The following is a 26389-nucleotide window of genomic DNA, read 5'->3' as shown; positions in this document are numbered from 1 at the left end:
AACAAATAGCAGGTGAATGTAATACTATTCTCATGCTTAAATTCAAGGTCAGAATAAGCATAGAGAGAGAAGCATATAAAAAGGGAATTTTACGCACGTTTAACTCAGGTCGGAATTCCCCCCTCAGAGAAAGGCTGGGAAATGGAGAGTTGAAAATAAAGAGAAGGGAGGGCCAGAAAAGTAGTCTAATGTTTGGGAAAGATTTGATGAAGTGGTAAAAGAGGATGATAGCAGTGCTGGCTATGTTATGTGTGATGATTGTGAGGCACTACACAAATTTGATAGTCAATTAGACTTCAATATGGAACTTCAATGGAACTGTACCGTTCAGATGGGTTAACTGAAATCTGGACACTGACTGTCGGTCTATAACCTCTCACATAGCCTAATATATTATTAACTCCTGCAGAATTAAGCATTACTTTCAGTACAATCAGTGGTGACCTGTCATTTTGGGCAGGTGGGGCTCCACATTTTTTTTTTTGGGGGGGGGCTAGCCTGTTTTGCACGTTATTTTGGCATTAATACGTATTACATATTAGTTTGAAATCAATGTAATATATATTTATATATATATCACTGAGTTAATAAAGCCACATACAAACATGGTCTCTTTTTTGTTTTCTTGAGTAAGGCAGCTCCAAAATGCAGGTGTTTCAGCCTAGCTCAGTGATTTCTGTGGTGGTTGGGGCAAGCCAGCAGAAAATACAGAGCGTTGCACCATGATTGGCTCAGTGTTCTGTCACTCATGGGGACACTACATCACCGCCAAGTCTAAGGGTAGACCTACATAATTCTAGCCTCTTGGGTGCTGCCATAGAGTTACATTAGAACTGTCCATCCAAGACAGCTCAAGGTCATTGGCCACAGATAAAATGACATCAAATCACGATATATGTACACTAGCTTGATTTGACTGATCATGTCAACATCATACTTTCCAAATCTTAGCTAGCAGTCATCATCATGAATCAAGTCGACAATCTACTGGCAAATCCTTTTTAATCCTTGTCATATGAAGATAAATAATTACACACAGATTACAAAATTAGCCCACGAAGGACCGCCGAGCCACCTTCCTGTTCAAGTGAGCACAGCACAACAAGGTGAGTCCAAACATGTATTGTATGTTGCTGCATAAATGATGTAATATGCCAGGGAGATATGTGACTGTAGCTAAGAAAGTATTACTAATTGTATGTTGTGTAGTAAGATGTTAGTATCCTTTGTGCCTCACAATAATAATTTGGTCAATTTACCCCTCTTAATTTAGCCTACTGTTCTGACTTGGTGGTGCACATGTAGCCTATAACCTGATTTAGAGAAATGAAATCATTGAATATTGTAAGAGCTTTAATTGTCTGCTTATATGCCCCCTTTATTTACCCTACGGTTCTGACTTGATGTACTGACTTTTATTCCCCAGGTTGTTGCTGCAAATGAGAACGTGCTCTCAGTCAACTTACCTGGTAAAATAACGGATAAACAGGGAGAACACTGTAAGAACGGTCCATGACTGAATTCTGTCGCTGTACATTTCAAAAGTGCTAAACAAATAGTTATATTGATTACGTCCATCCTAGCTCGCTCATTAATGTCTTAATCGAAATTATGGATTGCCTCTTATCCCCTTATGTCATAGTTTGTACATCTCAATTGTCATTTGAAATCACATTTGTTTAAGCAAGTCAGCCATATCAGCTATGTTTTTTTAAAGGCAGTAAATGAGGCTGAAAGAACTGTTTCACTGCTAGACAAGGCTCCGCTGATAGCCAGGTGTAGCAGTGGTAAGATGTTAGGACTCTGCTGTTGGGACAGCTTTATGTAGGCCCTAACAGTTTGTGGGCACTGTTTGTCAGCGTTATAGTGCAATTCATGTTTTGTTTAGTGCTGTGTTGTGTAGTGGCTTTTCTGGCATGCATCTCACTTAAATTGTTTTTGCCCCACCAAGATTTACATGCCAAAAGACTGTCTCTAAAGGTGCCAAATTTATCAGCATCATAAAAGGTGATGCTATCACCAAGTCTAACTTAAATCTTACCAAAAACATGTTGGGTCATTTTAACAGCTTTTAATTTCCTTAAAACAGGTCAAACTGATGTAATTTGAAAATGTAGCAAGGAAAATTCAACAACACATACATTTGTTTCATCACAAAACCGGAGAGTAACATCTGTCCATTGAAGAAAAAAATATTGCATGTACAAATAGTTATCAAATCAAAATCAAATCAAAATCAAATCAAATGTATTTATTTAGCCCTTCGTACATCAGCTGATATCTCAAAGTGCTGTACAGAAACCCAGCCTAAAACCCCAAACAGCAAGCAATGAAGGTGTAGAAGTTATGACCTGCAGTATGGTCAAGCAAGTTAATGTTTTCAACAGTTTACTAAACAACTACTGATATAGACCCATGGAGTTACCGCAAGTCAGAACAAAGACAACAGGAGCCCTGTCTCCGCTATTCCAGCATCATTTAAACATTCTCAAATCAAAAACGCTATATATGCTCAGTTTAATACACCGAAAACAAATTTAAAGACACCAAAAACTATTTACTGCAATCACTGTTTGCGAAATGTAATGTGGCTGTCCATGTGACTGATTTGTGTGTGTGTGTGTGTGTGTGTGTGTGTGTGTGTGTGTGTGTGCAAGTAAAGCTAAAAACGTTGACTCCTCCTCTCTTTCATGTTGGCAAGAACAGTCTATGGCTTTGTCACACAGTACACTTTTAGTTTTGTTGTCGTAGGCTACCTATGCTTGCTTGCTAGCCTAACTTCCTCACATGAGCAACAACGAACCAGCTAAGTTAGCTAGCTAGTTAATGTGAATGTACTAGGCTACATCTAGGCTACATTGAACATCAATCGTCTCAGGCCAGGGGCACAACATATTCATTTATGGTTAGATCAGAATTGCTGTTATAATCATTGGTCTGTACAGAGAATTAAATCAAAACCACATGTCCAAATCACCATCTCCATCTACTGCTTAGGAAAGAGCCAATTTAGCAAGCTAGCTACTGCAGAACATGGTGTGAAGCAAATTCACTCATTCTTTTATGTATTTTCTTAAATCAAAGTAGGCCAAACGCTTGCTGGCATCAATCAAATGCTACGGCAGCAACATGTTATACTCTTTTGGTCCTAACACCATCAGATACATGGACTACAAATACTGAGACAGAGGGGAGCTGTTTCCCTCGCTCCAATGATTTCTCTGGTGAGATTCAACCACTTGCGAACTGACAGAAAATTATGAAAACACAGAGAGAGACGAAAGATACATTATTTTATAATATTTGGGGAAGCCTGGCTTGCCTTGGCATCCATGAATACACAACACTGAGTGCAGGTGAACAAACAGCTGACCCGCGCATCAATAACACACACGCACGCACGCACACACACACACACCCCCCCCCCCCCCCCCCCCCCCCCCCCCCACACACACACACACCACACAAATACAGACACACACCACTCAGATCCAAATATGCACCACACATACAGAACACTGTATGGTACTGCAGACAGACAGACAGACAGACAGACAGACAGACAGACAGACAGACAGACAGACAGACAGACAGACAGACAGACAGACAGACAGACAGACAGACAGACAGACCATATACCTCACAGATATAGTGTTGTGCATGCACACAACCGGAAGACAGACAGACAGACAGACAGACAGACAATAACCTTTAGTTACACCTGACGTGAGATTGATTAAGTCTGACCAACCTTTGGTGGGTGCTCCACAGAGCTTGGGAAGTCCCAGAAGGCATCATCAAACGTAGGAGACATGGGAGTGGTGGCCATGTCAGACATAGAGCTGCTGTGAAGGGTGTCTCGACTGGAGCCAAGATTGGCATTCTGAAATGGAGACTTAGTTTAGTTCAGGCCATTTATTTTTGGATACGTACAGCTCTGGGTTAGATTACTTTATTTAGTGACACATTGGTCGCCTCCCAAGTGCCACTGTATTCCCTGCATAGTGCATTACATGCAATCATATGGGCCCTGGTTAAAAGTTTAATATAAAGGTAATACGGTACTATCTGGGAGAGAGCCTCTGAGTACTGTAGGTACTACAGACAAGATGGGGAATATGAATGAGGAGGTAGTAGCAGTAGTTGTTGCACAGATAGAACAATGAGTCAGATATTTAACCAGATGTATAAATGTGAAGCATTCAGTTGGCGTTTCCACTCACTACCAAATATGGTGAGGAAAGGAAGCCCAGTGGACGGCAGTGGGAGAAGATTGAGTGAGATGGATTTTGGCCGACATTCTGCTAATTTTCTCATCGATGAAACATTTGATCTACATACAGTTTACTGTTTCCAAAACTAGAATCTGTAACAAACAGAGTGGAATGCGTTTTGTAGACTTTAGCCTTTGCCAGTTTAGAAAAATTCAATTTAGAAGGATTGCAAAGACGAATTGAATTATAGCACATGCGCACTTCACAGAGTAGGTGTTCCTTAACCAAAATATGCAAATAAATGCTAGAACGCACCAGTAGGATCTCACTAGCTCGTGCTTGGCTCTGCCCACTATGATTTGCTCCCATTGGAAACGACAGGCTCCGGTCTATCTTGGGTTAGTTATGAAAATATTTAGTTGTAGTGTTCTGGGTAATGTATAAGGAAGGAAAACTATGTAATCAACCACTGAACACACGCCTGGGATGGCACATAGAATATTTATACAGACGCGGTCAAATACAGTGCATTCGAAAAAGAAAAGAAATCCCACTTATCAATCTACACACAATAACCCATAAGGACAAAGCAAAAACAGGTTAAGAAATGTTTGCTAATTTATTAAAAATAAAAACTGAAATGTCACATTTACAAAAGTATTCAGACCCTTGACCCAGTACTTTGTTGAAGCACCTTTGGCAGCGACTACAACCCTGAGTCTTCTTGGGCATGACGGTACAAGCTTGACAGACCTGCATTTGGGGAGTTTCTCCCATTCTTCTCTGCAGATCCTCTCAAGCTCTGTCAGGTTGGATGGGGAGTGTCACTGCACAGCTATTTTCAGGTTTCTCCAGAGATGTTAAATCGGGTTCAAATCCGGGCTCTGGCTGGGCCACTCAAAGACATTCACAGCAGGCTTCCTAATTGTCCCTAGAATTTCTAAGCAAACAGCTGGAGGCAGTGCTTTCTCCTATAGAGCTCCCTTTTTATGAAATGGTCTGCCTACCCATGTTAGAGACGCAGACTCGGTCTCAACCTTTCTCCTATAGAGCTCCATTTTTATGGAATGGTCTGCCTACCCATGTGAGAGACGCAGACTCGGTCTCAACCTTTAAGTCTTTACTGAAGACTCATCTCTTCAGTGGGTCATATGATTGAGTGTAGTCTGGCCCAGGAGTGTAAAGGTGAACGGAAAGGCTCTGGAGCAACGAACCGCCCTTGCTGTCTCTGCCTGGCCGGTTCCCCTCTCTCCACTGGGATTCTCTGCCTCTAATCCTATTACAGGGGCTGAGTCATTGGCTTACTGGTGCTCTTCCATGCCGTCCCTAGGAGGGGTGCGTCACTTGAGTGGGTTGAGTCACTGACGTGATCTTCCTGTCTGGGTTGGCGCCCCCCCCCTGGGTTGTGCCGTGGCGGAGATCTTTGTGGGCTATACTCGGCCTTGTCTCAGGATGGTTGGTGGTTGAAGATATCCTTCTAGTGGTGTGAGGGCTGTGCTTTGGCAAAGTGGGTGGGGTTATATCCGGCCTGTTTGGCCCTGTCCGGGGGTATCATCGGATGGGGCCACAGTGTCTCCTGACCCCTCCTGTCTCAGTCTCCAGTATTTATGCTGCAGTAGTTTATGTGTCAGGGGGCTAGGGTCAGTCTGTTATATGTGGAGTACTTCTCCTGTCTTATTCGGTGTCCTGTGTGAATTGAAGTATGCTCTCTCTAATTCTCTCTTTCTTTCTCTCTCTCTCTCTCTCTCTCGGAGGACCTGAGCCCTAGGACAATGCCTCAGGACTACCTGGCATGATGACTCCTTGCTGTCCCCAGTCCACCTGGCCGTGCTGCTGCTCCAGTTTCAACTGTTCTGCCTGCGGCTATGAAAAGCCAACTGACATTTACTCCTGAGGTGCTGACTTGCTGCACCCTCGACAACTACTGTGATTATTATTATTTGACCATGCTGGTCATTTATGAACATTTGAACATCTTGGCCATGTTCTGTTATAATCTCCACCAGGCACAGCCAGAAGAGGACTGGCCACCCCTCATAGCCTGGCTCCTCTCTAGGTTTCTTCCTATGTTTTGGCTTTTCTAGGGAGTTTTTCCTAGCCACCGTGCTTCTACACCTGCATTGCTTGCTGTTTGGGGTTTTAGGCTGGGTTTCCGTAAAGCACTTTGATATATCAGCTGATGTAAGAAGGGCTATATAAATACATTTGATTTTGATTTAGATGATTATTGATTCTTGGTTTGATTGTTTAGGTAACACCAGTGAATTTGAGCAGGAAGTTCATGTATTCTAACAGTGTAATTTGTATCCATTATGGGAACAATTTCAGGTCATTAAAGTGGATTGCAGTTTGAGTTTATTTGTATTTTTACAGGGACAGTGCATATTAATCACAGTTGTGTGTGTCTAATGGCAGGGTATTCCAGACATGGGAAGCTCTCACACTGAAAGCAGATTGACTAAAGGTGCTTTTCCTTAAGGGAACTATACAGTCATCTCTCATGGCGGATCTTGTGGATCTGCTGCCATAAGGTTTGGGTTTTCTGCTTAGCAAAAGTACTGAGTGGAGGGGAGCCTGGACATTTAGAATCTTGAATACAAGATAGGCGTCAGTGCATTGCATAAGATTTTTTCAAACTCAGGAGCTTATGCTTTCTATAGCTATTGGGTTTCCTATCAAGTACTTTGAGAGCCTGTTTGCAGACAGACTGAATGGGTTTTAATGTTGAACAGCAAGCTTGGGCCAAACTAGTATGTTAAGTGGGGGAGTATCATAGATTTGAAGTATAGTTTTGGTACCTCTGTAGTCAAAACAATTTCATATGTTTTGGAAATTAGTTAGGTTGAATTTGGTTATTTGAGTTACCTTTTTTCATTTGCTTTTTAAAAGAGAGGTTGGAATCAAGTATGATGCCGTGGTACTTAAAATCAGATACCACCTGGAGCTTTCCCCTGATAGACATCTGTCTCAGGGGCATCAGTTGTTCTCTTTGTGAGGAACATGCAGACTGTTTTTGTATTGAGATGCAAACATGAGTCTCTGAGCAACTTTGTCATCTGAACCATTACAGTAGTGAGTTCTTGTGTAGCTTGTTGTTTGTTATTTGCATGCATTTATCACTGTATCATCTGCATACATTGGAACTTCAGACCCTGTACAGACAGAAGGAAGATCGTTATTGTATGAGCTGAACAGTATTGACCTTTTGGGAATGTAAAAATTGTAGATATGAGTGGAAAAAAAGTTAATTTGGATTTTTACGCTGATGAGACAGCACCAACTTTTGAAAGATTTTAGATTTGTTAAAAGTCAGGAGAGTTTTTACTAAACATATCAACAGTTTGAAATTATTAGATTGCTGGAAAGGGGTTATGGGTTTGTTTATTGTTTACTGTTTATTGTTTATTTTAGGTGTTGATTTGACTTAATTAAACATTGTATTATCTGATGTGTTTGAGTAGGATTCTTTCTTCCGGGACGGATGGAAGTTACCTAAAGTATGTATATTAAAGGAGCCATCGGAAAACAACATTTCTCAAACAACATTTTATTAAATGCCTGGGATTAAATATCACTGATTCCTTACGCTGAGAAATGTACTACATTTGCGACAGAGGAAAAAATAATTACATTTAGATAGTAATGATATCAGGATAATTGTATCTAAGGGTAGCGTATGTTCAATTAAGCATACATATACATTGATGTAGGTTAAAATTTATGATTAATGATTTGAGATACAGTGGAATTATCATTATTATTAGGTTTTGTCTATAGTTAACTTTTGGGTTTCTGAATCGGTGTAGAATAATGAATGCTAGCAAAGTGTTTTCTGTTTTTTTTCTGGGAAAATGGGGGTGTCATTGTCTCTCTTTGAAATGTTTCCTGGGATTATAATATTGGGGAGAGTGAGTGAGATTGAGGCCGTAAACTACCAAATTGAAAAGGGCCTGGAAGATTTTGGGGGGGTTTTACCATAAGGTTTGCAAATACACACACACACACAACACATTTGTTATGACTATTTGTTGGTGTTTTTAAAATACTATGTTTGATTTGTTTTGAAATTCTATTTGGGTTTAGTGAGTTTTCCATTTGTTTTAGTGCCAATGTATCTTAAAGGGGCACGCACGCACATGGAATTTTTCTGAGTTTTAATTTTCTGAGTTTTAATTAAACATGTGAATTCTTTTGATAAAGGAATGTTCTGGGAACCTGGGATACAACATGTAGGAAATGTTTGACTATTAAAAAAAAATGTGTAAGAAACCCTTCTTTGAAGGGTTTGTATGACCTATGACCTCTATCATGACTTTCCGTTGTGGCTTGATCACCCTCATTGGAAAGCCATTTGGATAATGAAGTTAAGGTAATTTGTAATACTGATTTCAAGGTAATTTGTGTAATTGATAAATATGATGGAGTTTATAGTTCTTAGCCATATTTGTAATTTGGACCAATGTGAAGAAGGAGAGGGCATTGCCTTTAACTAAAGGTAGGCTGCTTTAAGTCTATTTTCCTATGACCAAATGGGTAAAATCATTTTTTCTTTGTGGAGTTTTTCAGAGTAGTGCTTTTAATTTGATTAGGTTATTTGATTTAAAAAATATATATTTTGTACCAGTAGTAGTGTTGTTGTATACATTATTCTCATGGAGAGATATGTGTTAAAGTGGGCGAGGATTCAGTTCTATGAGGTTTTGGATTGAAGTTTACACACCTTGATTGATGTGAAGGAGTTTATTGTTGTGTTGTTTGTTCTGTTCTGTTCTATTCCCGATGGGTTATAGGTCTAACTTCCTGATCCTTTGGCTCTACAATGGAGTTGACAGTGTGATGGGGAGTATAAGCCAATTTGAAAGAATAGTTTCAATAGAATGTGTTGTTATTCTCTTTGAAATATGTTTAGACATTTGTATTAATTAATTAATTGGTAAAAGTAATCATTTATCATGTAGTTAATGAACTGAACTAAACTGTTGTTCTAATCTGTTCTTTTGAGGTTATCATGAAAAGTGACATCAGACAGTATCTTAATGCATGGAAGTGATAATTGGACCGAACTGTGTGTGTACCTCAAAACACCCTCTAACTGGCTGAAGAAGAGTGACAAAGGTATTGAATAAGGCCCTGTCTGAACTTCTACCAAGAGAAGGGAGCGGAGCCAGAAATCGGTGTACAGCATCCGATCTAAGCTATCAACAGCTTTTCTTTCATGTTTCTCTCAGGAGTGTGAGAGGAGTCCACGTGGAGTGAGCATGGAGAGAAATCTGTTCTAAACTTCTCTTACGTTGCTGGTATACTGGTTGACGAATGGACAAGACAGGGACAAAAAATTGGGACATTATCATGGGCCATCCACTTTGAACTGTAAAGCTATCTAAAGAAGAACGAAGAAGAATCAGTGCCTGAGAGAGGGGGTTGGTCAACTGTGCCCAAAATTGTTTTACACTTTTGTGGTATCAGGTTGATTGTAGAGGTCTACACCACATAAAATTATAGTAATTTAGATTAAGAATGCATTGAGATACTGATCTGTATTATAATCGTGATAAAAAGTTAATAGTAGAATTATGGGATAATTATACTGGATGTTAATATAAATGTACATTCTGACAATGTGTGTTAAATAGAGTTTTTTACTTTGAGTGATAAGACCAATTTGAATCACTGAGCAATGTCATTCTAAATTTTGGTTGGATAATTAACTGGGTTCTAATTGCGATTTATTTGGAAAATGAATGATTTTTAAAACTAAAGAATTGTTTTGATTGTTTTTATGAACTAAAGATGTTGACGCTATTATAAGCATGCCATGGTGAATGGAGAAGGTGAACTCTGGTTTGGAGTGAAATTGATCCTAATCTATTTGATCTATAGGCATTGCCTTATAAAGAGTGTAATCATGATGCTTCTCTTGGGTCATGTTCATTAGGCACCAAGGGGATACATTTTATTTGAACTAGGAGTCATTACCTGGATTTGTAACCCTATGCTAATTTAGTTTCTGGAATGTAAATAGTCATTTCCAACATACTATACCCATCTATTGGAGTGTGATAGATAACTAAATATTATTTTATTACATTCCATTGTTGCATGCCCTGCATTATGCATTAAACATGTGCTTTTCACTGTCTATGGAAAATATAGCTTTGAATCTCATAAACTGTATGTATTTTTAGTTGAATCTTCGTGGGTTCGTGCAGGTGGCTGTGTATCATAACCTTCCCAGACAAATGGCAAGAGTGCTTAGAAAATGTGTTGGGAATTGAAATAAGAGACAGTGCTGAGTTTCTTGGAATGAAGCTGGTCATGTGCAGGAACCCCATGCAATGAGTTACTGTTTTGTGATTTTTGGTTTATGTAGAATATATGTATTTTCTATGTAAATGAATGTTCTCTTAAATCTTGTAATTTTCTTTTAAGTTGAGAATATTCTCAAAATGGGGGAGATGTCGTAGAAAATTGCATGATGTTATAATGCTTATAAGATTATGTTATAATGCTTGTATTACATTATAATAGTTGTTACATTTGACAGAATAGAGTATTGTGTGTGTGTTCCACTGAGGATGGGCCTCTATGAGATAAAACAGACAGAGGAGATTTACGATGTCTTTGGGGTGATAAAACCTAAAGAGCATTCCAGATAACATGAGCTAATGGTTCTGTTCTATGCCGTACCAGGGAGAGACGGTTCCGTTTTGAAGTGAGGGGGCCAGACACTGGTCTTTACAATGAGAACTGTTGACACTGTCTGCTATGTTTTATAGATATCTTTCATACAAATCTTTGTGAACTGTTCCTAAGATCTGTGGTTCGTCAGTGTAAGTTGAGAGGGGTGTATCTTGGCTATAAAAGCTATTGTACTTTTCTGGTGGTACTTCTCAACGGTTCATTAGAAATAGTGAATTGTTGAAAGTCAAATGCTATTGCAAAGCTTAGAATTATTAAAGATGTAGTTTAAGTATAACTCTGACTGGTGTGTAGTTTGTAACTCTCCTCATTTGGTAAAGCAGAAATATGCCACCACAGAAGCCACTCCTGCGTTGTCTTGGCTGTGTGTCCTGTTGGAAGAGGAACCTTTGCCCCAGTCTGAGCTGTCTGGAGCAGGTTTTCATCAAGCATCTCTCTGTACTTTGATCCGTTCATCTTTCCCCTCGATCCTGACTAGTCTCCCAGTCCCTGCCATGGAAAAATATCCCTACACCATGATGCTGCCACCACCATGCTTCACCGTAGGGATGGTATTGGCCAGGTGATGAGCGGTGCCTGGTTTCCCCTGGACGTGTCACATGGCATTCAGGCCACAGTGTTCAATCTTGGTTTCATCATACCAGAAAATATTGTTTCTCATGGTCTGAGGGTCCTTTAGGTGCCTTTTGTCAAACTCCAAGCGGTCTGTCATGTGTCTTTTACTGAGAAGTAGCTTCCGTCTGGCCACTCTACCATAAAGGCCTGATTGGTGGAGTGCTGCAGAGATGGTTGTCCTTCTGGAAGGTTCTGCCATCTCCACAGAGGAACTCTAGAGCTCTATCAGAGTGACCAATGGGTTCTTGGTCACCTCCCTGACCAAGGCTCTTCTCACCCAATTGTTCAGTTTGGCCGGGTGGCCAGCTCTAGAAAGTCTTGGTGGTTCCAAACTTCTTCCATTTAAGAATGATGGAGGCCACTGTGCTCTTGGGGAACTTCAAGGCGGCAGAAATGTTTTGGTACTCTTCCCCAGATATGCGTCTCGACACAATCCTGTCTCGGAGCTCTATGGACAATTCTTTTGACCTTATGGCTGGGTCTAAATACTTATGTAAATAAGGTATTTATATTTTTTATTTGTAAAAAAATGTGAAAACTTTTATAAAAAACTGTTTTCGCTTTGTCATTATGGGGTATTATGTGTAGATTGATCAGGATTCTTAAAATCCATTTTATAATAAGGATGTAACCTAAAAAAATGTGGAAAAAGTGAAGGGGTTTGAATACTTTCTGAATGCACTGTATATTGGCACCCTTGCACGATTCACTATTTCTTGTAAAATAAGTTGAATTTGAAAAAGGCTTTTGGTGTTCACATGTGTATTTTTTTCATTTACAACTGTACAGAACCAAAACAAATAATAATATCAAAACTGTAATTGAGATTCTCCACCTCAAAAAAAATGACTCCAGAGAATGCGTTTCCACTGCTCCAGAATCCAATGGCGGTGAGCTTTACACCACTCCAGCCGACGCTTGGCATTGCGCATGGTGATCTTAGGCTTGTGTGTGGCTGCTCGGCCACCCATTTCATGAACATGAAGCTCCCAACAAACAGTTCTTGTACTGATGTTGCTTCCAGGGGCAGTTTGGAACTCGGTAGTGAGTTTTGCAACCGAGGACAGATGATTTTTACGCGCTACGTGCTTCAGTACTCAGAGGTCCCGTTCTGTGTGATTGTGTGGCCTACCACTTCGCGGCTGAGCCATTGTTGCTCCCAGATATTTCCACTTCAAAATAACCGCACTTACAGTTGACCGGGGCAGCTTTAGCAGGGCAGAAATTTGACAAACTGACTTGTTGGAAAGGTGGATTATTACAATGTATTACAATGTCACTGAGCTCTTCAGTACAGGCCATTCTACTACTGTCAATGTTTGTCTGGCGATCGCATGGCTGTGTGCTCAATTAAATACACCAGTCAGCAACGGGTGTGGCTGAAATAGCCAAATCCACTAATTTGAAGGGGTGTCCACATACCTTTGGCCATGCGTATATTTCACAGCGGTGTAGATGGTACAATGATTCTCTGTACTATACTAGTTTATTTTGACACATAAACTAAAATTAGGCAAACTATTATAGTTTTAGCAACCAGGAAAAGGTGGAGTGATTTCTGCATACCGCAACTTTTAACAGTATTGCACTTTTCATGTAGCATACTTTTTGCCAGCTGAACTGAACGTTCAAATCCTGTTACTGCAGGATTATTTTAGCTGTGACAATATAGGTAAAATTAAGATCCTACATCTGTACCTTCCCAACAGAACAGCTGACACAAACTGTAGGAGAGTGCAAAATATGTTGCAATGATCAAAATATATTTTGAAAGCCATGACACACATTTGATTGTTCAATAGGGTCTTGCAAGAGGTCTTGTAACTTCATAATAAACAGAAACAGAATGACATTTACAGTAATGTGTCATCTTAAATTCACAGTGACTGATAAAGAGAGGCAATGCCTATTCTCGGAATTGTGTGCTAACCCTTTACTTTGAATATGTTTGGAAGCTTGTTAAAAATAACTGGGTTAATGTTAAGTATGTATGGTTGTGGAAGCCCTAAATCAATGTAATGTACACTGTAAGTACATTTTGTATATGCCTACTGTAGCTACATAATGATTTTCCAAACTGGGGCAAATAAAGATATTGATTGATTTGATTGATTGGTAGTTATTGGTAGTTATTGATTGGAGTTAAGGTACACTGGTTTCGGCAGGTGGGCGGGGCTACGTTACCTGTTGTATGGCAGCCCTCTGCGTGGCAGGGGTACAGGGGCTGGAGCTGCTCCCAGAGCTCAGTCTGGTATGGACACGCAGGGGGAGGGGCATCCCAGTCAGCACTCTGTTCAGGTTGGCCTGACAGCTGTCAGAAACCTTCACCCTGTCCATCTCCATCTGAGCAACATGGAAGAGCAGTCAGAAACCTACACCCTGTCCATCTCCATCTGAGCAACATGGAAGAGCAGTCAGAAACCTTCACCCTGTCCATCTCCACCTAAGCAACATGGAAGAGCTGTCAGAAACCTTCACCCTGTCCATCTCCATCTGAGCAACATGGAAGAGCTGTCAGAAACCTTCACCCTGTCCATCTCCATCTGAGAAACATGGAAGAGCAGTCAGAAACCTTCACCCTGTCCATCTCCATCTGAGCAACATGGAAGAGGAGTCAGAAACCTTCACCCTGTCCATCTCTATCTGAGAAACATGATATAGTCAGAAACCTTCACCCTGTCCATCTCCATCTGAGCAACATGGAAGAGCTGTCAGAAAACTTCACTCTGTCCATCTCCATCTGAGCAACACGGAAGAACAGTCAGAAACCTTCACCCTGTCCATCTCTATCTGAGCAACACGGAAGAGCAGTCAGAAACCTTCACCCTGTCCATCTCCATCTGAGCAACACGGAAGAACAGTCAGAAACCTTCACCCTGTCCATCTCCATCTGAGCAACATGGAAGAGCTGTCAGAAAACTTCACTCTTTCCATCTCCATCTGAGCAACACGGAAGAACAGTCAGAAACCTTCACCCTGTCCATCTCTATCTGAGCAACATGGAAGAGCTGTCAGAAACCTTCACCCTGTCCATCTCCATCTGAGCAACATGGAAGAGCAGTCAGAAACCTTCACCCTGTCCATCTCCATCCGAGCAACATGGAAGAGCTGTCAGAAACCTACACCCTGTCCATCTCCATCTGAGCAACATGGAAGAGCAGTCAGAAACCTTCACCCTGTCCATCTCCACCTAAGCAACATGGAAGAGCTGTCAGAAACCTTCACCCTGTCCATCTCCATCTGAGCAACATGGAAGAGCTGTCAGAAACCTTCACCCTGTCCATCTCCATCTGAGAAACATGGAAGAGCAGTCAGAAACCTTCACCCTGTCCATCTCCATCTGAGCAACATGGAAGAGGAGTCAGAAACCTTCACCCTGTCCATCTCTATCTGAGAAACATGATAGAGTAGTCAGAAACCTTCACCCTGTCCATCTCCATCTGAGCAACATGGAAGACCTGTCAGAAAACTTCACTCTGTCCATCTCCATCTGAGCAACACGGAAGAACAGTCAGAAACCTTCACCCTGTCCATCTCCATCTGAGCAACACGGAAGAGCAGTCAGAAACCTTCCCCCTGTCCATCTCCATCTGAGCAACATGGAAGAGGAGTCAGAAACCTTCACCCTGTCCATCTCTATCTGAGAAACATGATAGAGCAGTCAGAAACCTTCACCCTGTCCATCTCCATCTGAGCAACATGGAAGAGCTGTCAGAAAACTTCACTCTGTCCATCTCCATCTGAGCAACACGGAAGAACAGTCAGAAAACTTCACCCTGTCCATCTCCATCTGAGCAACATGGAAGAGCTGTCAGAAACCTTCACCCTGTCCATCTCTATCTGAGAAACATGATAGAGTAGTCAGAAACCTTCACCCTGTCCATCTCCATCTGAGCAACATGGAAGAGCTGTCAGAAAACTTCACTCTGTCCATCTCCATCTGAGCAACACGGAAGAACAGTCAGAAACCTTCACCCTGTCCATCTCCATCTGAGCAACACGGAAGAGCAGTCAGAAACCTTCACCCTGTCCATCTCCATCTGAGCAACATGGAAGAGGAGTCAGAAACCTTCACCCTGTCCATCTCTATCTGAGAAACATGATAGAGCAGTCAGAAACCTTCACCCTGTCCATCTCCATCTGAGCAACATGGAAGAGCTGTCAGAAAACTTCACTCTGTCCATCTCCATCTGAGCAACACGGAAGAACAGTCAGAAAACTTCACCCTGTCCATCTCCATCTGAGCAACATGGAAGAGCTGTCAGAAACCTTCACCCTGTCCATCTCCATCTGAGCAACATGGAAGAGCAGTCAGAACCTGACACCTGAACACTGGAGTCAGACAGTATTACAGTATACTGGAATATCAAATATCACTAATAACCCAAAACGGAGACACTTGGATATCAGACATGAATGACCACTAAAACAAACACAACGCTGGACAGACACAGAGACAGACAGGGAAGTGGGTCCAGACAGAGAGACAGACAGGGCAGTGGGACAGACATAGACACAGACATGGCAGTGGGACAGACAGAGAGACAGACAGGGCAGTGGGACAGACAGAGAGACAGACACGGCAGTGGGACAGACATAGAAACAGAGGGCAGTGAGACAGACAAAGAGACAGACGGGGCGGTGGGACAGGCAGAGAGATAGACAGGGGCAGTGGGACAAAGAAACAGACGATGGCAGTGGGACAGACAGAGAGACAGACAGGGCAGTGGGACAGACAGAGAGATAGACTGGGACAGTCAACACACAGAGAGACAGACACGGCAGTGGGACAGACATAGACACATACATGGCAGTGGGACAGACAGAGAGACAGACTGGGACAGTCAACAGACAGAGAGACAGACACGGCAGTGGGACAGACATAGAAACAGAGGGCAGTGAGACAGACAAAGAGACAGACGGGGCGGTGGGACAGGCAGAGAGATAGACAGGGGCAGTGGGACAAAGAAACAGACGAGGGCAGTGGGACAGACAGAGAGACAGACAGGGCAGTGGGACAGACAGAGAGATAGAAAGGGTGGTGGGACAGACAGAGAGACAGTGCAGTGGGACAGAGAGAGGTAGCGGGGAGGGGCGGCTGAGGGAGACAGGGGGAGTGGGACAAAGGGGAGGGTCAGGGGACTTTACCACTTTGCGCTGGCTATTTGCGGGGCAGTTATGCGTGGCGCTAGCAGCCTTGTGGGGCTCCCTCTTTTTGTGCCTGTGGTCGTGCTGAAGTGAAAGCAGCTGCGTCTGGTCTTTGGGCAGCGTGCGGTGGAACTTTTTACTCTGCTGCTGCTGGGGCTGCTGCTGAGGATGAGGCTGTGGAGGTGGAGGCTCGGTCCTCCTCTACACAATGACAGAGACAAACACAGGACACTGAAGTTCTGAAGCCTCATCCCAGGCCTGCAGTACTGCCCCCAAACAGATAGATAACAGAGCCATGTGGCCAACGCTACAGCCTGGAAACGGCTGCTTTCAATGGAGCATCTACTGTAGCTAGCAGCCCCTGCGGGAGCCTCTACTGTAGCTAGCAGCCCCTGCGGGAGCCTCTACTGTAGCTAGCAGACCCTCCGGGGGCCTCTACTGTAGCTAGCAGACCCTTCGGGAGACTCTCTGTAGCTAGCAGACCCTGGCCCTGCAGGAAACTCTACTGTATCTAGCAGGCCCTGGCCCTGCAGGAGACTCTACTGTATCTATCAGACCCTGGCCCTGCAGGAAACTCTACTATATCTATCAGACCCTGGCCCTGCAGGAAACTCTACTGTAGCTAGCAGACCCTGGCCCTGCAGGAGCCTCTACTGTAGCTAGCAGACCCTGGCCCTGCAGGAGCCTCTACTGTAACTAGCAGACCCTTCGGGAGACTCTACTGTAGCTAGCAGACCCTTCGGGAGACTCTACTGTAACTAGCCGACCCTTCAGGAAACTCTTCTGTAGCTAGCAGACCCTGGCCCTGCAGGAGACTCCATTGTAGCTAGCAGGCCCTGGCCCTGCAGGAGACTCTACTGTATCTAGCAGGCCCTGCAGGAGCCTCTACTGTAGCTAGAAAACCCTGGCCCTGCAGGAGACTCAACTGTAGCTAGCAGACCCTGCAGGAGACTCTACTGTAACTAGCAGACCCTACAGGAGACTCTACTGTAGCTAGCAGGTCCTGACCCTGCAAAATCCTCTACTGTAGCTAGCAGACCCTGACCCAGCAGGATCCTCTACTGTAGCTAGCAGACACTGGCCCTGCAGGATCCTCTAATGTAGCTAGAAGACGCTGGCCCTGCAGGATCCTCTACTGTAGCTAGCAGACCCTGACCCTGCAGGACCCTCTACTGTAGCTAGCAGACGCTGGCCCTGCAGGATCCTCTACTGTAGCTAGCAGACGCTGGCCCTGCAGGATCCTGTACTGTAGCTAGCAGGCCCTGGCCCTGCAGGAGACTCTACTGTATCTATCAGACCCTGGCCCTGCAGGAAACTCTACTATATCTATCAGACCCTGGCCCTGCAGGAAACTCTACTGTAGATAGCAGACCCTGGCCCTGCAGGAGCCTCTACTGTAGCTAGCAGACCCTGGCCCTGCAGGAGCCTCTACTGTAACTAGCAGACCCTTCAGGAGACTCTACTGTAACTAGCCGACCCTTCAGGAAACTCTTCTGTATCTAGCAGACCCTGGCCCTGCAGGAGACTCCATTGTAGCTAGCAGGCCCTGGCCCTGCAGGAGACTCTACTGTATCTAGCAGGACCTGCAGGAGCCTCTACTGTAGCTAGAAAACCCTGGCCCTGCAGGAGACTCAACTGTACCTAGCAGACCCTGCAGGAGACTCTACTGTAACTAGCAGACCCTACAGGAGACTCTACTGTAGCTAGCAGGTCCTGCAGGATCCTGTACTGTAGCTAGCAGACCCTGGCCCTGCAGGATCCTGTACTGTAGCTAGCAGGCCCTGACCCTGCAAAATCCTCTACTGTAGCTAGCAGACCCTGACCCAGCAGGATCCTCTACTGTAGCTAGCAGACACTGGCCCTGCAGGATCCTCTAATGTAGCTAGCAGACGCTGGCCCTGCAGGATCCTCTACTGTAGCTAGCAGACCCTGACCCTGCAGGACCCTCTACTGTAGATAGCAGACGCTGGCCCTGCAGGATCCTCTACTGTAGCTAGCAGACGCTGGCCCTGCAGGATCCTCTACTGTAGCTAGCAGACGCTGGCCCTGCAGGATCCTGTACTGTAGCTAGCAGGCCCTGACCCTGCAGGATCCTGTACTGTAGCTAGCAGACCCTTGCCCTGCGGTCCCTCTACTGTAGCTAGCAGACCCTGACCCTGCAGGATCCTCTACTGTAGCTAGCAGGCCCTGACCCTGCAGGATCCTGTACTGTAGCTAGCAGACCCTTGCCCTGCGGTCCCTCTACTGTAGCTAGCAGACCCTGACCCTGCAGGATCCTCTACTGTAGCTAGCCGACGCTGGCCCTGCAGGATCCTCTACTGTAGCTAGCAGACCCTGGCCCTGCGGTCCCTCTACTGCAGCTAGCAGACCCTGACCCTGCAGGACCCTCTACTGTAGCTAGCAGACGCTGGCCCTGCAGGATCCTCTACTGTAGCTAGCAGACCCTGACCCTGCAGGACCCTCTACTGTGCTAGCAGACGCTGGCCCTGCAGGATCCTCTACTGTAGCTAGCAGACGCTGGCCCTGCAGGATCCTCTACTGTAGCTAGCAGACGCTGGCCCTGCAGGATCCTGTACTGTAGCTAGCAGGCCCTGACCCTGCAGGATCCTGTACTGTAGCTAGCAGACCCTTGCCCTGCGGTCCCTCTACTGTAGCTAGCAGACCCTGACCCTGCAGGATCCTCTACTGTAGCTAGCAGGCCCTGACCCTGCAGGATCCTGTACTGTAGCTAGCAGACCCTTGCCCTGCGGTCCCTCTACTGTAGCTAGCAGACCCTGACCCTGCAGGATCCTCTACTGTAGCTAGCAGACGCTGGCCCTGCAGGATCCTCTACTGTAGCTAGCAGACCCTGGCCCTGCGGTCCCTCTACTGCAGCTAGCAGACCCTGACCCTGCAGGACCCTCTACTGTAGCTAGCAGACGCTGGCCCTGCAGGATCCTCTACTGTAGCTAGCAGACGCTGGCCCTGCAGGATCCTCTAATGTAGCTAGCAGACGCTGGCCCTGCAGGATCCTCTACTGTAGCTAGCAGACCCTGACCCTGCAGGACCCTCTACTGTAGCTAGCAGACGCTGGCCCTGCAGGATCCTCTACTGTAGCTAGCAGACGCTGGCCCTGCAGGATCCTCTACTGTAGCTAGCAGACGCTGGCCCTGCAGGATCCTGTACTGTAGCTAGCAGGCCCTGACCCTGCAGGATCCTGTACTGTAGCTAGCAGACCCTTGCCCTGCGGTCCCTCTACTGTAGCTAGCAGACCCTGACCCTGCAGGATCCTCTACTGTAGCTAGCAGGCCCTGACCCTGCAGGATCCTGTACTGTAGCTAGCAGACCCTTGCCCTGCGGTCCCTCTACTGTAGCTAGCAGACCCTGACCCTGCAGGATCCTCTACTGTAGCTAGCAGACGCTGGCCCTGCAGGATCCTCTACTGTAGCTAGCAGACCCTGGCCCTGCGGTCCCTCTACTGCAGCTAGCAGACCCTGACCCTGCAGGACCCTCTACTGTAGCTAGCAGACGCTGGCCCTGCAGGATCCTCTACTGTAGCTAGCAGACGCTGGCCCTGCAGGATCCTCTAATGTAGCTAGCAGACGCTGGCCCTGCAGGATCCTCTACTGTAGCTAGCAGACCCTGACCCTGCAGGACCCTCTACTGTAGCTAGCAGACGCTGGCCCTGCAGGATCCTCTACTGTAGCTAGCAGACGCTGGCCCTGCAGGATCCTCTACTGTAGCTAGCAGACGCTGGCCCTGCAGGATCCTGTACTGTAGCTAGCAGGCCCTGACCCTGCAGGATCCTGTACTGTAGCTAGCAGACCCTTGCCCTGCGGTCCCTCTACTGTAGCTAGCAGACCCTGACCCTGCAGGATCCTCTACTGTAGCTAGCAGACGCTGGCCCTGCAGGATCCTCTACTGTAGCTAGCAGACCCTGGCCCTGCGGTCCCTCTACTGCAGCTAGCAGACCCTGACCCTGCAGGACCCTCTACTGTAGCTAGCAGACGCTGGCCCTGCAGGATCCTCTACTGTAGCTAGCAGACGCTGGCCCTGCAGGATCCTCTACTGTAGCTAGCAGACGCTGGCCCTGCAGGATCCTGTAGTGTAGCTAGCAGACCCTGACCCTGCAGGATCTCATTGAAACTAATACTGTATTGAGGCTTAAGTCTCTCCAGACTTCAGAACTGGATGAGGTATTATTTCAGGAGGGGCACTCCCAGGCATGATCAGCACACATTTAAAGCACACAGGCAAGCACACACACACACCCGCTAGAAGCACACACACACACACACACACACACACACACACACACACACACACACACACACACACACACACACACACACACACACACACAGCAGACATTTCCCTTCTCAGCTCTTAAGGTTCCTTGGAAAACTCTTGCCAAGTTAAGAACCTTTGAGCTCAGTGGGGTTTTTTTGACGTTGCATCTACGCTTCTTCAGAATTCTAAAAGGTTATTGAAATGTATGGAATCCTGCTGATGTGTGCCTTATATAGCACACAGCAACTTGACCAGTGTTGACTAGTGTTGATTTTGCAGTGTAACATTTCTATTGTTGCACCTGTTACTGAAATGGTTGATCCAGTTTGGATGCTTTAGGTAGTCTCCTAACCCTGACAGTCATTCTGAGCACAAGTTGAAGGTGAATACAAATTGCAAATGTTGGATATCCCCACTCTGGATAGATTCTAATAGGAATAACACATCACTTTGCAAGCCAGCATAATGTGACTTGCAGGCCTGATGTGGCACGTAAACTATGAGTTTCAGGCCAGTGTATAAGGGTAAAACTCTCAAAATAAGGCCTCATGAAATATGTATTGTATTGTCTTAAAAAATGTAATTTTAAATCTGACTTTGTGAAGGCCACAGGACTGAAAATGAATGAATGCTACAACCATGTCACTAGGAAACACAGTCATGGGTAGTACTGGTAACTCTAAAATTAACGCGACAGGTACCCTGGGAAGTATGCAAAGAACGCTCAACACCCTACAGCAGGGCTATCCAATTCTGGTTCTGGAGTGCCAAAACATTTCTGTTTTTGGTTTATACATGGATTTTTTTATGGTTCCTCAAAGAACCATCCCATTTAAGGTTCTTCAGGTTCCCCATGGCATCGCTCTGAAGAACCTTATTTGGTTCCAACTTCAACCTTTATTTTTGAACAGTATATATTCCTCGTTGGAAGTGGTTACAAGGTCACACTGACATGAAGACTAAAGAGAGAGAAAGCGAAGTTGAGTTAAATCAATTCAACATCTGTAATCCCCATATAAGCTTGGATGTTTTTCATCTATGATTCATGATGAGTTCAACATCATTTTTCATTTTAGTTGCTTAATCAGATTAAATGAGAAACAAAAAGCCCCTTTATGTAATTAGGCATTTAAACTCTCTTTAACCCGTGTTGACAAACATGATGAGAGCATTTTTCTCCAAGCACCACACACTATTTAAAGGCTGAACACAAACCATGGAATTCTATCATAAGGATCAAGACTAATGATCACGATGAGGATATACATAAATAATCTATTAGGTTTCTGGCTGTTAGGCACAGCAGTGGCCTTCTCAAGCCAACAAGGAGACTGGAATCCTTACTCAAGGGACAAACAAACTTGAATGCATTGTTTTATTCTCCCTACGTTGCGTTGTGAGCCTAAACATTCCCTTTCATTGATTTTCAAACATGTTTTTCTTTGCATCACGGTAGGGAGTTACACTTCCATCCATACAACAAACAGTTTATCCGATGTTCCAAAAACAGGGTTCCTCCTGTGAATTCCTTTAGATGCAACTTTGCCCTTTAAAGCAAATGACACCTTTCAGCACAAGGCTCCTTACAGATTCAAAGTCAAACAGAGCCTTTCTTATGTGTTCTCTTCTACAGTACATTACAGTGCATAGTCTTTTATGTTGCCCTTGAGTACGCAGGGTTGACTGTGTGTTCAGTTAGCCTAGCATCTCTCATCCTTAGAGATCTTTAGAGAATGTGGCCTTTAGCTCCCAATGCTAAGTGTGTGATTTCATGAGAGGAATTATTTAACTGTGAGCTGTGGAACAGGAGCCATAATATACTCTGAGATAGCAACAAGGTCTTGAACTTGAAATCAGCCAGGATAGTCTAAACATTGAATTTTTCCCCATTCCATTTTCTCCACTCCCTCATTGAATACTCCTGACACACCGATGTCCTCACATTCTGTTTCATGCAGAACCAGTAATAATATTTCCCTTAGACTAAGGTACAACATCCAAGCCAAAACATTTAAATTCAATAACCACCCATGTCTTTGATACAAACTGAAGTAATTTCCTGGTAGGGTTTGATGCATTCTGTTCAATGTAGGTTGAGTGAGAAAAATCAGAAAGGAATTATTACCTGTTCAGCTACAGGACCTGCAGGCCTTCCTCCGACATCAACCCGCTGTCTGCCACGATCCTCCACCTAACATTCAACGAGAGAGAAAAAAAGATTTGATAACGTCGAGGTTTCTGACTTAGGAAATCCAAAGACTGAATACTGGTAAAAAAACTAAAATATTCAGTGTCTAGCTGGCTTGCATAAGGCTCTTAACCCTCCTCTTTTAAATATTTAACCATGAAAATCAGTCCACATGACTCTCAAAGGCCCTGATAGAGTGCGTGACAGAATCAAAAGTGTGCAAGGAGTTCTTCCCCCCTGGGTTAACACAGAATGGGTTAAAAACCTTCTCCAGATCATGTTAAACGGTACACACTGCATCTCCAGATGCACGTGAGGATTCATGAGGATGAGGAGTCAGAAGCCCATGTAAGCTACAGCACAGACAGGCAGACAGGAGGAGAGAGAGCAGCAGAGCCAGGCAATCAGCCCTACTGACCATCTGGAATAAATTAGTAGCCGGGCCACTTTCCAGGATTTTGCCTAAACTCATTAGAACTGCCTTCTGCATTGCACTCACCAAGAGAAACACATGCATGGAGCCAGTCAACTTACACACATAGTCTAAGTCCCAAATGGTACCCTATTTCCTATATAATGCACTACTTTTGACCAGAGACCCTTGGGGAATACAGGGAAAAGGGTACCATTTGAGACACATGGATCATGATTCAGGGGCTATTGCTCAGCTCATGGTGCGGTGAACAGACTCCAAAACACCTCACACCTCAATGATCCCTCTGAACACCTCAACGATCCCCCTGAACACCTTAATGAGCCATCTGAACACCTCAATGATCCCCCTGAACACCTTAATGAGCCCTCTGAACATCTCAATGATCCCTCTGAACACCTCAATGATCCCTCTGAACACCTTAATGATCCCTCTGAACACCTTAATGATCCCCCTGAACACCTCAATGATCCCTCTGAACACCTCAATGATCCCCCTGAACACCTCAATGATCCCTCTGAACACCTCAATGATGCCTGCAATAAACCCACACCTATTGCCATATCATCTACTGTTCTGTTCTGCAGTCAGGCAGGAGTGGCTCATTCAGAGCCAGCGAACTGTGAGAGATTAATTAACAGAGTGTTTGAATTAAACAGACTAATTAAAGTCCTCAGAATGACATGACAGTTCCCTCTACCTTGGATATAGGATGCTGTAATTGTCACTGACTTCTCGCCATGGCGCTCACCCTAGCTCCAACTTCAAATCATGGGAAATGTTCATACAGCAGAAAAAAGGGGAGTCATTTAATTATTTTCTTTCAGGATGGTCCCACAGGCAATTTCTTTCTATGATCCATAGAGTTTCCAACCATCAGTGGATTTAAATGCTAGCTTGGTAGATTTAATCACCAATGGGCTGAAAACTGAGACAGGTGGAAGTGCTATGTCAACACCTTTCATACCAAATGCATGTAAGCAGTTTTTGTAGAGGAACATGTATAAAATGTTAACTTGCACCTGGATTAAAAATGCATTGACCTTGTCACAAGGAATCTTTCAGAGCAGGTAACCGACTAAACAAAGTGGGTCCTGTCCCACTGAACAGTGTTATGTAATGTGTTACGAGACACAACCATGTTAAAATGTTCAGACTTCAGATACAGATTATGTATGGACCTAAAATGTCTAGCGAGACTGTAGAATCTAGATCATATTGGCGCAAGACGATGCCGTCTGAATTACAGGACCTTACAGCTTGTAGCAGACTACTTACATGGAAAAAACGAATACAGGGTTATTTTACAGGAATCAAAATATTCAGAATCCTCCTCAGGTATTGGGCACAAAAGACCATCTAATCAGTACATATTTTTTGGGGCTTCTGCCTATCACGTGGAGCAATGTGGGCAGATAAGAATTAAGCAGGTAGGGGGTCTACTACTTAGAGCATTGTGCTTTTGAGGGGGGTCAAATTTAACAGCTACCCGTCTCTTGTCACTTCTCTTGTTCCTTTCATCCAATAGACCTCTGTCATTAGCTTCAGTCTCCTCCCTCCATAGCATCTCCTGTAGTTCTGGCCATTGGAACCCAGAATCCTGCAGCTGCTTCCTCTGTTGCTGTAACACAACAACAACACCACAAGGCCACTGAACATGGTATTACCTCAACTTCATTCAACACAACAGAATGTTTTCTCTGTAAATAGTCAGTGGGACATCACAGTCCAACACGGCAAATTGCATAACTTTCTAGCCATCTGTACGGCACTATACATCAACAGCAAACACTACAGAACATACAGTTTCTGTGCATTCAGACCTAATATGACATATGTTATTTGTCTTTTGTGCAACGCAAACCACACAGGCGCATCTCTCCTGAACGCAATCCCTCCGTATTTGGAAACAACAATAAAATACTCTATATTGTTCTATAAGACAATTCTTTGGTTTGTTCCACACTAAACAGTCCTTCCCATTTGAGCCAAACAAACAACAGGAGAGAGAGAGAAAGATAGAGAGAAATAGAGAGAAAGCCCGCCAAATCTCTAGCCAGCCAAGCTCATTTTCTGGCTGGGCAGCAGGCATTTGGTTCTGCTGCTCTGTTGGAGACGGCTCGTGAGAGGAGTGTTTCAACTAAAGAGTGTCTCTCACGTCCTCCAGCCTCCTGCGCTGCTCCTTCTGCTGGTGGATCCTCTTCTGCCTCTCGGCCAGCAGCTGCTGTTTGTAACTCTCCTGTTCCCGGAGCTGCTGCTGCAGGACCTGCTGCTGTCGCTGGGCTTCTGACCAGTTCTTGTTCTCCTGCTGCAGACGCAGGAACTCTCTTCTCAGAGTGGACTCCCCCGGCAGGTTCACTATGGAGCTAGAGTGATAGGACAGAGAGGGTAGCCGAAAAGCAGGGCACAGAGTGAGTGATGGGCAGGAGGAGTGAGGAGGCACATGGATTTATGGCTAGGAGTATAGTTACACACACACACACACACACACACACACACACACACACACACACACACACACACTTGTGGGTATATACGGACTGGGATACACAGGGACACATACTGTACTGTCCACAGCAGAAAATATATATTTTTATAGTCACTGCCATATGGCGCCCTGTCCAGCTAAGCGAAAAGAAGCAGAGCATCTGGTGTCTTCATTGACAAGCCCATGCGTTCACACATTGTGCACTCTCAGACGAATATCCTCTATGACAGTTCTCAGGCCTGCATTACATAAACGGTAGAGCTTGGACTTCACAGAGGGGGTCAGCTGACTGTTTGATGGACCCAGTAGAGCTTGAACTCTAGCTTCACAGAGCG

At 44.6% G+C, this 26389-nt stretch overlaps 1 protein-coding gene across 7 annotated transcripts in view; it reads right to left on the bottom strand.

Moving 5' to 3' along the window:
- Positions 1-26389, bottom strand: part of LOC110504401 (mitogen-activated protein kinase kinase kinase kinase 4) — a 132099-nt gene that overhangs the window by 57091 nt on the left and 48619 nt on the right. For 6 of the 7 annotated variants that reach the window (XR_005041264.1, XR_005041263.1, XM_036970522.1 and 3 more), the window contains exons 12-17: positions 25725-25932; positions 25056-25187; positions 23071-23136; positions 16677-16877; positions 13713-13871; positions 3752-3883 (exon numbers count right to left, since the gene is read on the bottom strand). Coding sequence is in view for 5 of the 7 variants with exons in the window: in XM_036970522.1 (XP_036826417.1) it covers positions 3752-3883; positions 13713-13871; positions 16677-16877; positions 23071-23136; positions 25056-25187; positions 25725-25932 (898 nt within the window). In the remaining 2 variants the exon portion in view is untranslated. Of the gene's footprint in view, positions 1-3751; positions 3884-13712; positions 13872-15176; positions 15819-16676; positions 16878-23070; positions 23137-25055; positions 25188-25724; positions 25933-26389 lie in introns of those variants that run through there. The other variant, XM_036970527.1, reaches the window with a different exon arrangement.

Source organism: Oncorhynchus mykiss, chromosome 31, assembly GCF_013265735.2.
Source record: "Oncorhynchus mykiss isolate Arlee chromosome 31, USDA_OmykA_1.1, whole genome shotgun sequence".
In the NCBI taxonomy this organism is placed as follows: domain Eukaryota; kingdom Metazoa; phylum Chordata; class Actinopteri; order Salmoniformes; family Salmonidae; genus Oncorhynchus; species Oncorhynchus mykiss.
The sequence above is the reverse complement of the archived record's forward strand: the minus strand, read 5'-3'. Positions and strand labels throughout refer to the sequence as shown.